Raw genomic sequence first — 17511 nt, forward strand, 5'->3', positions numbered from 1 at the left:
CCCCCAAATATTATACAACAGTATGGATTAAAAAAATACAAAACAAAACAGAAACTACAGGTAGAGAAAACAAAGTAGGCAGCCGGAAGTCATCTACATCCCTTACCTTCACTATCACTGTGACAGTAGCAATGCCCGGTGGCATTGTTCCATAAATATCAAAGGCCTCCACTAGAAAAGTGATACTTGCTTCCTGGTCTGGAAACGACTCATAGTCCAAACTTCTTAAAAGGGAAAGTTCTCCCGTAAATGGATGTAGTGCAAAAAAGTGCTTCACTTCCGGACTTCTTATCTGATAAGACACATTTGCTCCGAGGTCAACATCTTTGGCCTGTAACACGTTAAGAAGAAGAATGGTTATATCACTGCCATTTTCAAAATAAAGAAATGCAAGACTGATGAAGGTCATGTGTCAGGACCTAGAACAACATGGAATGAATGATGATCAAAAGTTATGTTTCAGGGATAAGTAGTTTTTAAAGTAATTTACCAGATAGAGGGAGAGGGAGAGAAAGAAAGAGATCAAGTCAAATACCGAGACTCAAGAGATTTTGTCATTGTTGGTCTTGTTACTGTATCTATTTTATCTGAAATATCACTGATGAACGAAATCATACCACAGTAAAGAAATATTGTCATCCCTTATATGTGAAATCTAAAAAGAAATGATACAAATGAACTTACAAAACAGAAAGAGACTCACAAACTTAGAAAGTGAACTTACGGTTGCCATGGGGAAGGGGAAGTTAGGGACTTTGGGAAGGTCAAGTGCACACTGTTGTATTTAATATGGATAACCAATGAAGACCTGTTGTATAGCACATGCAGCTCTGCTCAGTTATGTGCCCAGCCTGGATGGGAGGGGGTTTAGGGGAGGGTGGATACATGTATATTTATGGCTGAGTCCTTTTGCTGTTCACCTGAAACTGAACATCTGAATCACAGCATTGTTAATCAGCTATATCCCAATACAAAATAAAAAGTTTAAATTAAAAAAAAATTAAAATAAAAAAGAGCAAAAAGTAAATATTGTTGTAAATGATTGTTTATTATTCTCTGTTAATTGTATAACAATGAAAAATAATATCCTAAATATTCACAAGATGAATAAAGACAAAACACCTACCCTCCAGATAGGAGGTTCTCAAAGAAAATGCCAAAATAAAAGAGAAATGTGTATGGACCTAGAGATTGTCATGCTGAGGGAAGTGAGTTAGAGAAAGACAAATATCATATACTTCTTATATGTGGAATTTTTTAAAGAACAGTGCAAATGAGCTTATTTACAAAATAGAAATAGAATCATGGATATAGCAAACAAACTTATAGTTGTTACCAGTTGGCAAAGGATGGGAAGGGGTAAATTGGGAGATTGGGGTTGACATATATACACTACTATATATAAAATAAATAACTAATAAAGACCTGTTGTATAGCACTGGGAATTCTTCTCAATATCTGTAATCACCTACACGGGAAAAGAATCAGAGAAGGAGTTGGATATATGTGTATGTATAACTGATTCACTTTACTGTATAGCAGAAACTAATACGACATTGTAAATCAACTATATTCCAATATTTTTTTAAGTTCTCATTTCCAAAAAATAATTGCCCAGTTATTAAAACTAAACACACACACACATATACACACAAAGAGAGAACAAACAGACAAAAACAACGGAAAAAGCAGGTTTCAATGGAAACTTTATAGATGATTATTTCACTCAGGAGACATCAGATATTCCTACACTGGTAGGAAATGGAATGGAGCAAAGACAGAGTGGGGAAGGTCAGGTTTTGCTAGAATGCATATGCAGTACAGCAAACACCTAAGTGAACTTCAGCCTTGTCCTCCTCCAAACAATTATCAACATCACAATGGGAAAGATACTGTTAAAGCACAGCTTTTATGATGTCACCTTCCTACCTAAAAACTCTTCTTTTCCATTTCACTTTGGATCAACTCCAATCTTCTTAACATGGTGCAGACACATGTATTTTCCAAGCCCTTACTCTTTCCTCTCCTCCAGGATTTTGAGCAGGTTTTTCCACTGCCTTGAATATTCTTTTTCCCCCTTGAACAACTCTTATTTGTTCCTCAGTTCACAACTTAGAAATAAGCTTTCCCAAGAAAACATTCTCGGAGAAGGCAATGGCAACCCACTCTAGTACTCTTGCCTGGAAAATCCCATAGATGGAGGAGCTTGGTGGGCTGCAGTCCACGGGGTCACTAAGAGTCGGGCACGACTGAGAGACTTCACTTTCACTTTTCACTTTCATGCATTGGAGAAGGAAATGACAACCCACTCAAATATTCTTGGCCTGGAGAATTCCAGGGACGGGGAGCCTGATGGGCTGTCATCTATGGGGTCGCACAGAGTCGGACACGACTGAAGTGACTTAGCAGCAGCAGCAGTATGCTTGCTACACTAGACTGAAAATTTGATGAAGGCAAGAAGTCTTGTTGATGTTTGAATCCTTGGCCTCTAGCAGAGGACTTGGCATTCAGTAAGCTTGTTGAATGAATGAATAGAGGAATACATGGAAAAATAACAGCCTTCTCCCTGGTCAGCATCTGCCTTTTATAGGTTTAGTAATGTTGTAATGTTTCTTCCCAGATGGCATTAGTGGTAGAGAACCCACCTGCCAATGTGGGAGGCATAAGAAATGCAGGTTCAATCCCTGGGTCAGCAAGATCCTCTGGAGGAGGAAATGGCAACCCACTCCAGTATTTTGCCTGGAGAATCCCATGGACTGCAGAGCCTGGCAGGCTACAGTCCATGGGGTCGCAAAGAGTCAGACACGACTGAGACTGAACTGAACTGAACTAAACAAACATATATCAAATTGAGTCACGGAAAAACACAAGCTTTGAAATTCATGCTAACACAATTCAAGTTGTAGATTGCAGGTTGAGAAAGAGTTATATTTTTAAAATATACTTCATAGAACACCTATGTCAGAATTAAAGGGTTGGTGCTTAAATGGAGACTTCTAGGCCAATCTAACTTACTGAATCTGAATATCCAGAGTTTCTGGTAATAATTGGAGAACTAAAAGACAGAAGCTTAGATATAAAGACACTAATAAAAAGGAGAAACAGACTTCTGGAAGTATGCCAGTTATGTATAGAAAGTGAACAAATATTACAAAATAGTAAGTATAGCGATCTATTTCTGTAAGATACAGGGTGATTCTATACATTTGTATAGGTGTATGCATGTATATCGGCTTCCTAGGTGGCTCAGTGGTAAAGAAAATATCTGTCAATAAAGAGACAAGGGTTCAATCCCTGGTTTGGGAGGAATTCCTGGAGAAGGAAATAGCAACCTAGTCCAATATTCTTGTGTGAGAAATCTCATGAATAGAGGAGCCTGGCAGGCTATAGTCCATGGGGTCACAAAAAGTCAGACATGACTTAGTGACTAAGCAGCAACAATACATGTGTATATATGTACATTCCTGGATACATGTATATTCAGACAGTGTGTAAATAGTTATTTGACATTTGTGTGAGCAGAAACATAAATGTAACATAATACACATAAAAATTTAATACTGAGGAACTTTGGAGGTACAAGGTGAGGAATTATTATGTATTGCCAATTGTTATAATAAATATTTGACATTCATTACTTTTGTGAATTGATAATAAGTCTATTAAGAAGTGTTATTCAATTTCTTACAATGGCAACTTTTCTCCCTTCTCTCTCTAAAATAAGCTTGTTAGATAAAACAGAGTATGTAATATTTGAGAAATACATATATTAAAATTTACTTATCATTCATTTGAAATTTAACTGCATGTGTGTGTGTGTGTGTGTGTGCATTTTACTGAAGTCTGGCAGACCCATACAAATACCAATTTTTATACAGAATTCATGAAACAATTGCTTCTTTCACACACCTCTATTTGAAGGAAAGTGGTCCCAGCTGGCAGGTTCTCCTCAACAACGACAGTATATGTTGAATTGGTGAACACAGGACTATTATCATCAATATCCAAAACCTTGATGGCCAGAGTAAGAGTTGAATGACGAGGATGTACTGCTCCATCAGTTGCCACAACAACAAGTTCATAGTAGTCCCGGACTTCTCTGTTAAGCTTCACGGCCGTGTAAATGCTTCCATTGGATGTGATGCGAAAAAGATTGTTGAAGTTACCCAAGCTGTAGTGCACTTGGCCATTTATTCCAGCATCAGGATCTACTGCCTAAACAAAATTAAAAACAGAGGAATTCACATAGTACTCTCTGTTATAATTTTTTAGAAGGGACAGTTAAAGACCTATGGCATATTTCTAACCAAATATTGTTTTTTCTTTAGAGAGAAAAGTAAAAAGATAATGATAATGTGGTACAAAAGTCTAGAACATGAAAAGAAATTTATAATAGTTTAATGCTACTCTTAATTCTAAATGAGCATAAAATTATTTTGTATCAGTAGCAATAACAATATTATATTATGACAGAAAGTTCACATTACATAAATACTGAATTTTCCTGTATTATCATTTATTTAATAGATTTTTAACTCTAAAATTTAAAAAAGTTTTAAACATAATTGAGTGATAGCTTTTGATTGTATATTTTTTAATTCAAGCTATATATTATATACCTATAATACATATAGAAGCACCATATATAGATAGATATAGATTACTGCATTTAATTTTCCTAACGTTCTTATAAATAAATATCATTGGTTCCATTCTACAAATGAGAAAACTGTGGCTTATAATTTGCTTAGAGTTATGGAAAATCCCATGGACGGAGGAGCCTGGTAGGCTGCAGTCCATGGGGTCGCTAGGAGACGGACACGACTGAGCGACTTCACTTTGACTTTTCACTTTCATGCATTGGAGGAGGAAATGGCAACCCACTCCAGTGTTCTTGCCTGGAGAATCCCATGGACAGAGGAGCCTGGTGGGCTGCCGTCTATGGGGTCGCACAGAGTCGGATACGACGGAAGCGACTTAGCAGCAGCAGCAGCATACAAGAAATAACAATCTGTGCCTCAATTCTTAGTATAATGCCTACATAAAATTACTTAATAAATATTTGAGGGATTAATTCATGTTAGAATAAATTAATGCAAGCAACTGAGGTTTAAAACTAGACATACTCCAAACCCCAAACAGAAGTGAAAGTTTAGTAACTGTAAAGCAACTGCAAAGGGCTCTTAAATATTAGAATACAACCTCTAAATGATAGTAGAATTGTTGATGCAATAATAAGCCTTTTGCAATTGAAATTTTAAGTCATATTAAATAACTTTGCATTAAATAAAATAAGTAAATTTTGAGTGGCTATTCTTCAAAGGAGTGTTATGAGAATTAATATAATCTAAAACTCAATTAATTGAAATAGAAATTATGACATCTCATTATCAAATACTGTGCATTTTGTACTACATAGCTCTATCTCATTGTTCCTCACACAAATTGGAATAAATCTTGGAAACCATAAAATGTTATATAACTATGCACCAAATGGCTGGTAAGGAAAGGAAGGAAAACAAGAGACTTGGCTGCATTATGAGCGAGGGACACAAAAATCAATTAATATTCATAAAGCCTAGGATGGAATATGATGTATTTTGAACAGAATATAAGCAGATGTACATCCACCTTTACAAACACTGGGGAAGCAAGTGGGGTGGGTTTGCTGAACACTTTTGCCTTGTTTGAAATGATAAAGCCCAGGATGTGAAAGTCAAATTTATAACTGTGCACCCTATGAATGCCAGACTTTCCAGCAGGATTTGTCCCTCTGATTCATCAAAACACAAATGTCCCTGGGAGGGTATTACTTCTGAAGTTTGAAGCCTGAGAAAAGATGAGGAACTGCAGGAATGTCTGAAGAGGACAAAAATACTGTAAAATAGTCAAAGAGCTTACATACACATATTTTCTTCTACTTTTATATCTTTCCTAGAATTTGTCTTACAAATTACTGATCAATTAGTCAAGCTGGTCATCTTAGTGAATACAAATAAACAACAATATTGTCAACTCCCCCACAAAAGAACAACCCAACAAAAAATACTCTATTTTGTCTTAAATCAGTGCTTAATTAAATAGAAAAATAAAACCTGGTAACATCAGTAGGCCTTAGTTCATTAAATCAACAGTATTAAACATTTAAGTGACTTTTCTTCCATGGGGGGTTTTATGTAATTTAAATGATTCTCACTCAAGGTGTGTTTTTGTCTATCCCAATATTTGGAAGATTTATTCTGATAGAATGATTCAATTTGCTTAATGTGGCTGTGTATGTATATGTGTGGAGGGACAGGGGATGTTAAGTACGTACTGTTACAGCTACTGAACTGATATCTCTGCTAGGACTTACACATCTAAGTTTATTATTTTATAGCTCTATAAAACAGAAGTTCAACAAGTGTCTCATCTGGCTAAAATCAAGGTATGCATAGGGCTGTGTTCCTTTCTGGAGGTTATAGGCAAAGATACATTTCTTTGCACATTCCAGTTATTGACAGAATACAGTTCCTTGAGGTTGTAGGACTGAGATCCCCACTTCCTTTTTACTTGTCATGCAAGGACTATTCCCAATTTCTAAGACCACCCACAAACCTTGGATCTTGGCTCATGGTACACTTTTTCCATCTTCAAAGCTAGCAACTGTGGGTTAAGTTCCCCTCACACTTTCTGAATTTCTCCTTCTATTTTATCTCTCTGGTCCACCCTGCTACCATCTTTGTTCACTGTTCAACAGTTTTGATGACTACAGTGGGTCCACCTGGATATCTAGGATAATCCTCCCATCTCAAGTTCCTAAACCTCATTACATCTGCAAAATTTCTTTTGCTATGTAAGGTAACATATTCACACATGGGATGTGTTGGGAATCATAATTCTGTCTGCTCTAGAATCAAAAATTTAACATGTCCTTAACTAAACACTTGCCCAAATCTTTTTCATCTCTAATTCCCTTATATCAGTAAATGATTCTTCCACTGACCCAATAGATTACATAAAAACAAAGAGGATATTCCAGAGATCTCCTCCTATGTTCTGTGCTTCATTTATTCAATAATTTCAGAAAAGCATATTTAATATGATGTATGAGTCTCAGCTTCAAGTTACAATGGTGTATTAGATAACAAGTCCAAGATATCATGGAATTTACAGAGAAAATTACTATTCTATTTGTAATATGCTGTTTACACCTTTATACAGTATCTCAATCCTAACTTCTTTGCTTCAAATTATCATCAACTGTGGCTTAGATTACTAGATTACTTGTTAATTATTTTCTTTTTCTGTTATTTCATTTCAGAGAGGTCTTCTATAAAAGATAAATGACATTATTTCTCTTAATATCCTTTAATGATTTCAACTGTGTTCAGCAGCATTCAAACAGTTAACATCGTCAAGACGTCATCTACTGAATGCTACTTTCACTATGTTCTGGAATAATGCAAATCTCTCCAACCCCCAAATTTCTCTAAAGCTTCTGCCTAGTGGGGACTTCTGCTATTATTTGCCAGGCTAATGCCTGCTCATCTTTCAAAAGTCAATTTAAACATCACTTTATCAAAGCAGTCTTCTCTGAATCACCTTATATCATATTTGATACTTTTAAATTCTATATTTATTTCTAGGATACACATATGAATTGCATTTATTAACATATATAAATAAAGATATTACTGTTGTTGTTCATTGTTCAGTCAGTCATGTCCGACTCTTTGCAACCCCATGGACTGCAGCACACCAGGCTTCCCTGTCCTTCACTATCTCCCAGAGTTTGCTCAAAGTCATGTCCATTGAATCAATGATACTATCCAGACATCTCTGTTGCTCCCTTCTCCTCCTGTCTTCAATCTTTCCCAGCATCACAGTCTTGTCCAATGAGTTGGCTCTTTGCATCAAGTGGCCAAAGTATTGGAACTTCAGCTTCGGCATCAGTCCTTCCAATGAATATTCATGATTTACTTCCTTTAGGATTGACTGGTTTGATCTCCTTGCTATCCAAATGATTTTCATGAGTTTTCTCCAACATCACAGTTCAAAAGCATCTATTCTTTGACTCTTAGTCTTCTTTATGGTCCAACTCTCACATCCACACATGACTACTGAAAAAACCATAGCTTTGACTATACAGACTTTTGTTGGAAAAGTGATTTCTCTAATTTTTAATACACTGTCTAGGTTTGTGATAGCTTTTCTTCCAAGGAGCAAGTGTTTTTGAATGTTGTAGCTGCAGTCACCAACTGCAGTGATTTTGGAGCCCAAGAAAAAGAAGTCTGTCACTGTTTCCATTTTTTCCCCATCTATTTGCCATGAAGTGACAGGACTAGATGCCATGATCTTTGGTTTTTGAATGTTGAGTTTTAAGTCAGCTTAATGAAGATGATATTATGCTACTTATTAATACATAGCTATATAATTCTTAAAATATATATTTAATCATTATGCATCTGTTGCTTGGTTCTACTTTGATTTATATCTCTTCCATTATCAACCTCTGTGCTTTTAATTAAGAATCCCAAACCAAAGACTGTAGAATTATCAAAATTTCATCTGGGACTCTGATTACCTTGGTAGAACTTCTGAATCCAGGTCTAAACTGGAAAGAATCATTTTTAAAAATTACAAAGTAGTATTTTGCTATGACTTAAATGAGTATGATGATAAGTAAATGGCTTTGTATTTTTAATATTTTGTAGAATGACAAAGAGGGCCTATGTAGTTTAAGACAGAGAATGACCTTGATATATAGAACGATTGCTACATTGTAGAATTTTTTATTACTTTCAGTGTTTCCACTATACATATTTCTGATATCATTAACTTTGGTGTGTTCCCGCTAAGTATCAGGTAATACCTATAAAACTACAAAATAAAAGATGTGAAATCGAATAGCAATTTTGAATCTCTTTTCCTACCATTACACATGTCAGAGATAAAATTCACAAATGTGGCACAGATCATCAATTACAATATGAATAAAATATATGATAGTTATTGCATAATTCTCTGTAATCTAGTTGCAAAGCCATTGGTCTGTTCCACTGAATAAAATATATAAAAATTTAAGTGAATTTTCATTGCCATAGATAATATAAGCCAATAACTAGTATCAGAATCATGCAAATATGTACCTACATTGGTAACAAATGACTTGGAAAAGACCTCACATTTGATTATTCAACTCATATTTGAAAACCACTGGGCTAGCAGATTGTTAAAGGAAATTTGCTTTAACAAGAGACTGAGATTAAAAAAAAAAAAAAAAGTTAATTTCAGAATGAACCACCTACAGTGCTTGCATCATGTTGGTATTTCCCAAGCCAGTGCATTAACCATATATTCCCTTGTGAATTTTCCAATGTTCAGAGAACTGTTGCATTGAAAGATCCTTTTTTATTAAGGATCGTGGAATAGTAGCTTAATGTCTCCAGGCTTCAACTTGCCAAGAGGAAAGACATTTTAGTAAAAAAAATCGTCTTTTCTCTGCTCCCTTATTCACTCATGAGTGATGAATTTGATAGAAAGAATTGGGTAAACACACTGACTTCTTTTAACATAACATCTGATGTTTATAAGGATGTCATATGAGTTACTTGTTTTGCTCTTATGAGCTCTTTCCCTAAGAATAAGACCTACAATTTCAGTTCTGTCTGAGGCTGTGTAGTTAAATTTAATTGTGGGGGTAGCATTTACTAACCTATTTGGTTCTCATTACTAAACCTCTTCCCCCTCAATATGAGAATTCTATCTGCCAGAATTTCATGTCTCTCTCTGAATTATTTTGAACCTGGGAAAGGTGTAGGATGTTATCTATTGATACTTCCAAATCCCAGGAAATATCAACACCACAGTTTCCAAACAAATTTAATCATAGATTTTTTTCGTTGTTATTTGTTTAGAAAAATACTTACTAACATCTTGAGGGACATATAGTTTATTAAATACTGTTGTAATTCACTGAGTAACACTGGGAATAAGGCCTCTTTTTAATAATCTGTCCATGATATTTTCACACAATATTTCCACTTTATACTGTTTGTTCCCCATGATTGATCACTTGAAAATAACCATCTTAAATTTATAGAACTAGAGGTTCCCACTTTCTACCATGTTGGGGTCCTTAATAGAGTCCACAATAAAACAATAAATGGCAAATAAAAGATAATAAAACAAATATGCTTTCAAGAGGTTCAAAGAGAGATTTTTTAATGGCTTAAATTGATACAGAAGGCCATGGATGGAGAAGAAAATATTGAATTTTTGTTATGGCTTTGGTAAACTAACTCTAGGTGCTACATTTCATGGAATGTTAGCTTGATGCCAGGATTTTTCTAAGGGAAAAAGTGAGGAGAGATGGAGAGAGCAAGGGAGGTCTTTGTTGAAATAAATAAATTAGGGAAATTGGGATTAAAGAAAAATTTTTAAGTTTTCATTACTTCTGAACTTTTCATGTGCCATTAATATTTCAATGAGGAAGGCAAAGTTCTCAAGAGGAGTAATGTATGTACCAGATTTAAAAATCCCAAGTAACAGAAATCTTTTCAACGTGTTGACTGAACTACAGAAAGAAGGCCAGACTCGTATGCATGAGTTAATTTCAACCTACATTTTCAGTCTTCTCTTACTATTTACTGTCCTGTATAAACTTTCTTCTCAAGTCTAATCAATTTTCTACATTTCCTTAAGACTCAGAATACACTTTTTGACATTTCCTTCAAGACTTGCCATGATGATTCTTTATTCACTTCTGAAATTCCAATCCTTAATCCAGTCTTCAAATTCCAACCCCAGTTCAATGTCTCCCATGAAAATGTCTAGTATTTAGAGATAGATCATTTTATACATCAGAATTCTAGGCTTGACAAATACTTCTTCACATTACTTATTATTTACACCTATTCCCCACAACCGTAACTCCTTTGAGAAGAGAAGCACATCTCATAACTCTTTATTGAATTTTTCAAATTTGCAGAAATCCTTATCTTATAGTGGGATAATTTGTTGAGAGAAAATATCTAACACATATTCAATAAGGATACTAAAAATAAATATTAGATGAAGCATTTTTATTAATAGGACTTTATAATTTCATCAGCTTATGTATAAAATGTTAATAATAACATTCAAAGTCAAGCACACATACACACACATTCTGACCCACATTTACAACTTAACTCACTGAAGGACTAGTTTCTATAAAAAGAAGTATATTTTATGCTCATGATATAGAAGACCAACAGTCAATAAGAAAATGCTCTAAAAAATTTAAAGTAACTGAGTAACACATCTAATAGAGGTAAAGGAACTTGAACACTTATAAAATGCAGAATTATTTGCTTCCTTTTCTGACTCCTAACTAATTGAGAAGCATAAATAAGGTCATGGAAGTTAAATAATATGGATGGCTAAGCTAAGTAGTTTCATTTATTTACTATTATAGATGAGTATGTAGATGTTAGAAAAGGTAACCAAACATAAAATTCCCTATTATCAGCAATATTGTCAAGAAGTCTGCATTGATGTTTAAATCTAACCAAGGAACTCAATGTGTGATGCTATAATGAAACCATTCATCTTCCTAGAAATCAATTAAAAGTTAATTAAAATTGTTAACAAGAAATATCACACATCTCTCTTCATCTTGTACTACATCAAAGCAATAAACAGTAATAGCTGCAACTTTTTAATCATCTCTCCATGGTTAACACATTTTGTAATATACACCTTCCTATGGGACCTGATTTGCGGCTACTTATCTGTGCATGCACATTGCTGGGACATCGGCTGATTGTCTGTAGTCAAATAAAGATTTCACTGGACAAAACTGTGAACGTATGCTAGGAAAACTTGTGAATAGCCTTAATCACTGAAGTCAAAGTTGAGTCAGCCAGTTAACATTGCAGTCAGCCAAATAATTGCTTAATAAGGACAACACATCATGCACAAGGGCTTTTATTGACTATACTATTTTATAGTACATCATTTTAAAAGGAAGCTGGAAAATATATTTCTTACACATTATATCTACGCCTTTTGCTGCCTAATTATATTTTAGAGAAGTCTATTATATATGCTTTCTGATCGATAAAGGTGGAAACCCATTACTGGGATACCTACACCAAGAATTACAAATTCTGTAGAGATGTAAAAGCATGCCTTTATGGGTAGAATATACTGGGACAAGACCTTAAAGGAGAGCATGAGGCCTGCCCTCCTTCCATTGAAAACTCCCTGCGTAGATTACTTATGCATTTTCAATGATTCATTCTTATTCAAAATGTTTTATATTCATACCCATTTGGATTATTTAGATAAATGATTTCTGTTTATTTTCATAAAATTCAGGTCTATATAAAGAACTTTGAGGACAAACAGAAAATATAGCTATGAGAAAGGTGTGAACTGCCATGTAGCACCTTATCAGCCCAGTGCAAAACTGAGAGGGAGCTTCACTCTAGTTTTTGCTTGTCCTTCACAGCAATTTTTGAGTCTGTGCACTCCTCTCTCACTTTGAAGTGGGAGCCATAAAAGTTGTTGAGCAGGGAGGTCAGAAGAAGTTGGGCAGTGCATCCTTAATGACATTACTAATGGAAGTACATTTTTAAAATTATCTGTCAACTTCAAAAAGACATAAAATGGTTGTTATCTTTATTTCTTTAAAGAAGCTGAGTTATTTCAAGGGATGTGATTATCAGTGTAAAAGGGGAAAAGCAATTTACTGACTCATGATACTGGCAAATATTCCCTCTTTCCATACCTATTCATTATTGAACAATGGCAAATAGACTTACTGGCTATAAGGTAACAAGTGTACATGAGCTCAAATCACTAAAAATATAACGAGAGTAGTTTTTTTTTTTTTGTTTTTGTTTTTAATACTGTAACTGTCACATATTTAATCCTTAGGAGTCTAGAAAACCCATATGTAAACTAGAGATTGCTTAAGGGCTTAAGCACTAGGTTAAAAGCCCAGCTCTTTCCCATACTAATTCTATGTCCTTGGGTAAGTCAGTCACTTTAAGCTTCCATACTTCATTTGTAAAAGTATGATGATAGTATTTACTTAACTACCTACTATGAGGATTGAACTAATTTAATAGCATGCTTAGATCACATTAAGTAATCAGTTAAAAATTAGGTATGTTTACTGAGGTTTTCAACATCTAATTAGAAGCTATTAAAAAGCTCATTTTTTGTATAAAGTTCTTAAAATTAAAAAAAATAGAATAAATTAGTCTAATTTTATTTGGTTTATATATACACTTCATTTTCCTTAAGATCACATTTAACCTGGCAGTAAGTCTATTGGCCTCTTTTGTGGCTCTACAGTAAAAAATCTGCCTACAGTGTGTAATGCAGGAGACCTGGGTTCGATCCCAGGGTTGGAAAGATCCCCTGTAGAAGGAAATGGCAACCTACTCCAGTATTTTTGCCTGGAGAATACCATGGACAGAGAAGCCTGGTTGGTTACAGTCCATAGGGTCACACAGAATCGGACACGATTGAAGTGATTAAGCTTCAACAGCAGGAGGAGCAGTGTGTCTATTAAGTTCCATTACTTTGTTTTTGTCAAGATCTGAGAATTGGGGTGCCTGTATTAATTATAGAAATAATATGTGAAAAATCTTAAAACCTGTCCATGTTGTGTTTTTAGTGTAACAAATAAAAATATGAGGAAAGCTTGTATGATGAAATGATATACAACAAAAAGGAAAGAGCACTTTAGTTATTACAAGAAACAATAATGAAGATTTAAGACATTTGAGGTGTAAATTCAGGTAGTATTAGACATATGATAGAGAAATTTCTATGAAAAATTACACCTGATATTTTTATGGATATTGTCACATTGAGAAATGTTTGCTACATCTGGACTGAGAAAAATACTGAATTTTTGAAAAATCAAAAATGTATAACATTTGAAAGCAGAAGAGAAGGTAACTTCCACTTGCATTTTAAAGTACTTTCATCATGGGTTGGGAAACAAATGTATGTCAACAGGTGAGTGGTCAGGAACTGATCATAAGTTGTGAGGCTCTTAAAATCATTATAGTGAGAGCTGAAAGGGATCTAAGAATTATTTCACACTAAACATTTCTTAACTTGTTATAACTACTCAGACCATCCTTCCAAATCTGAAAGATAAATTCTACCCAGAGAACTCAGTAAACAGTATTTCCCCGCATAAAAGTTTTGACAGCTGCCCGTATTTTTCTCCAAAGCTACGTATTTTTTTAGTGATCTTAAATTCTTTCTATTCTACCAAGGAGCAAACCTCTACTAAACTGTCTTTCCTGGCTTGGACATTTTTCTAGGATGCCTTTCCTGGTTTCCCCAAATCAAGACATTGTCCTTCCACTAACACTCCTTGCCATTTTGTTTTTATTTAGTTCAACAATATAATGTAGCTGCTTGCTCACCTGCTTCTCTTCTACACTATACTTCCTGCAAATTGAGGACACGAAAAATGCATTGCTCCCAGTTTAACTTCTAATGCCTTTTCTGTATTAAGGTTCCGTGAATATTTGCTGAATAAATACTTCATGAGGACTGCTTCTTATGAAGCAGTATGTGCCTTAAATGAAAATTTTGTTGAATTCACTAATAATAGCCAAAACAATCATTTCTAGTTTACATAATAAATTACATTTTATTATAACATTGAAGGCTCTATGTGATCTTTTTCTAACCTATACTTATACACTAACCTCTCAGAACTAACTCTCTGATGTAAACTCTATGTTTTAATCAAAAGAGTTTATTTATTATGTCAGACAGCTCTTAAATAACTCCAAAATCTCAGCGGTTTGCTCTCACTGATGTTTATTTCTCATCCATGCAGTATCTACCATGGATTCCATGTAGCTCTTCTGTCTTTACTCAAGGAAGGAGTCTGAAGGAGCAGGCTTTATTGGAACATGTCACTCATGTGACTGGGCTTCCCAGGTTGCAGTGGTAAAGAATCTGCCTGCCAAGGCAGGACATGCAGGTTTGATCCCTGGGTTGGAAAGAGCCCCTGAAGAAGTAAATGGACACCCACTGCAGCATTCTTGCCTGGAAATTTCCATGGACAGAGGAGCCTGATGGGCTACAGACCATGGGGTTGCAAGAGTCAGACATGACTGAGCATGCACACATACATATGTACATCCATATGACCAAGGGCGGGGGAAAGATAATAAAGCCACGGCTCTTAATGCTTCTGCTTCAATGTGGAACATATCACCTACAAATCTTACATCATCATTGGTGATGTCATAAGATGGGGAAGTAACATCCTTTTGGAGTGTGGGGCAGCAAAAACCTGGAAACGATAGTAGAGTCTAGTAGTCCAGTGGTTAGAAATCTACCTTTCAATGTAGGAGACGCAGGTTCAATTCCTGGTTGGGGAGCTAAGAGCCCATGTGCTGTGGGGCAACTAGGCCCACGGGTTGCAACTAGAGAGCCCATGCGCCACAAGTAGAGAGCCCACATGCTGTAGAGTCTGTGCTCCACAAGAGAACCCTGTGTGCTGCCCCGTGTGCTCTAGTTTAAGAGAACTAGAGAAACTCCCTCAAGCCACTATAGAAAGCCCAGGAACCACAACAAAAAGGTCCAGCAGAGCCAAAAAACCAGTCTACCTGCCTTGTTGTCCTTCAAACACACAATGCTCCCTCTTACTTTCACTTCTAGGCATTTGTTTTTAAATCCTATTTAATTCTTCAAAACATACCTCCAGTTTCACTCAGCTTCTTTCTGGGAACCTCTTCTTTCCATCCAGCCTTCTGATCCCTTTTGCACTCAGCACAAACTACTTTCTATACCTCTATGTTGTGCAATTAAATATTAGGCCTAAAAGTCATGTTCATCCATTTTTACATAATAAGAGGCATTAATAGGGAAAAAAAAAACCTGTGAAATATTTGGTAACAGAAATTGTGACAATGTATGAGAAGTGGGTGGAGAAGGCAATGGCACCCCACTCCAGTACTCTTGCCTGGAAAATCCCATGGACGGAGGAGCCTGGTGGGCTGCAGTCCATGGGGTCGCTAAGAGTCGGACACGACTGAGCATCTTCACGTTCATTTTTCACTTTCATGCATTGGAGAAGGAAATGGCAACCCACTCCAGTGTTCTCGCCTGGAGAATCCCAGGGACGGGGGAGCCTGGTGGGCTGCCATCTATGGGGTCGCACAGAGTTGGACACGACTGAAGTGACTTAGCAGCAGCAGCAACATGAGAAGTGGGAAGTTGGTGCAAGGATAGGAATAAGGAAGGGAAGCAAAAGCTCTAGATAGCAAGTACATGCAAATAACATGCCTTCCTTGATTTCGGTTATACTTAATGAAATAAATTAAGTGTCAAATTAAGCAAACCAGTTTAAGCTGTTACAACATAGTCTAAAGTTCTCTTAATGTTTGAATGTAAATTAACTCCTAGTGGTTTACTAAGTAAGTATTAGGAAAAAGCCATGTAGCCCTGTACTACAAGTTTTTACATGTGCATTCATCATATATATATATAATTCATATTTATCTATTTTACATGTATGTTCTATCAAATATTATTATATATACCCCAATATATATCCCTTATTATACTAGAAGATATATATATATATCTTTGCATATATTATTTATATATAATAAGTATATTATTTATTTTATATATAATATATATATATATATTATATATCCCCTATTATACTAGAAGGGCATGGGAAAACTTGGGATGACTCATTCAGTGATTTTTATATTTTCCTAGCCTACTTATTTGGAGAAGGCAATGGCACCCCACTCCAGTACTCTTGCCTGGAAAATCCCATGGATGGAGGAGCCTGGTAGGCTGCAGTCCATGGGGTCGCTAAGAGTCGGTAGGACTAAGCGACTTCACTTTCACTTTTCACTTTCATGCATTGGAGAAGGAAATGGCAATCCACTCCAGTGTTCTTGCCTGGAGAATCCCAGGGACGGGGAAGCTTGGTGGGCTGCCATCTATGGGGTCGCACAGAGTCAGACACGACTGAAATGACTTAGCAGTAGCAGTAGCGGTAGCAGCCTACTTATTTGCAATTGATAAATTTGTACTGTGGGTTTGGTGTTTGGTTCAGTTCAGTTCAGTCGCTCAGTCGTGTCTGACTCTTTGTGACCCCATGAATCGCAGCACGCCAGGCCTCCCTGTCCATCACCAACTCCCAGAGTTCACTCAGACTCATGTCCATCGAGTCAGTGATGCCATCCAGCCATCTCATCCTCTGTCGTCCCCTTCTCCTCCTGCCCCCAATCCCTCCCAGCATCAGAGTCTTTTCCAGTGAGTCAACTCTTCACATGAGGTGGCCAAAGTACTGGAGTTTCAGCTTTAGCATCATTCCTTCCAAAGAACACCCAGGACTGATCTCTAGAATGGACTGGTTGGATCTCCTTGCAGTCCAATATAACATCATTTCATTGATGGTGCAAGGTCACATAAAATTAAAATTGCATTTTGTGTTTCCTCAGCTCCTCTTACTTTACTTCTCCAACATCTTCAGTC

The 17511-nt window shown here is 35.9% G+C and overlaps 1 protein-coding gene across 8 annotated transcripts in view; it reads right to left on the reverse strand.

The window, feature by feature from the left end:
• The window catches only part of PCDH15 (protocadherin related 15), a 1046857-nt gene that overhangs the window by 247544 nt on the left and 781802 nt on the right, over window positions 1-17511 (reverse strand). For all 8 annotated transcript variants that reach the window (XM_027528919.1, XM_027528921.1, XM_027528918.1 and 5 more), the window contains 2 exons: window positions 3910-4215; window positions 107-331 (listed from right to left, as the gene is read on the reverse strand). In XM_027528919.1, the coding sequence (XP_027384720.1) occupies window positions 107-331; window positions 3910-4215 (531 nt within the window). The remainder of the gene's footprint in view (window positions 1-106; window positions 332-3909; window positions 4216-17511) is intronic.

The sequence above is a fragment of the Bos indicus x Bos taurus genome, chromosome 26 (genome assembly GCF_003369695.1).
Source record: "Bos indicus x Bos taurus breed Angus x Brahman F1 hybrid chromosome 26, Bos_hybrid_MaternalHap_v2.0, whole genome shotgun sequence".
NCBI classification, from domain to species: domain Eukaryota; kingdom Metazoa; phylum Chordata; class Mammalia; order Artiodactyla; family Bovidae; genus Bos; species Bos indicus x Bos taurus.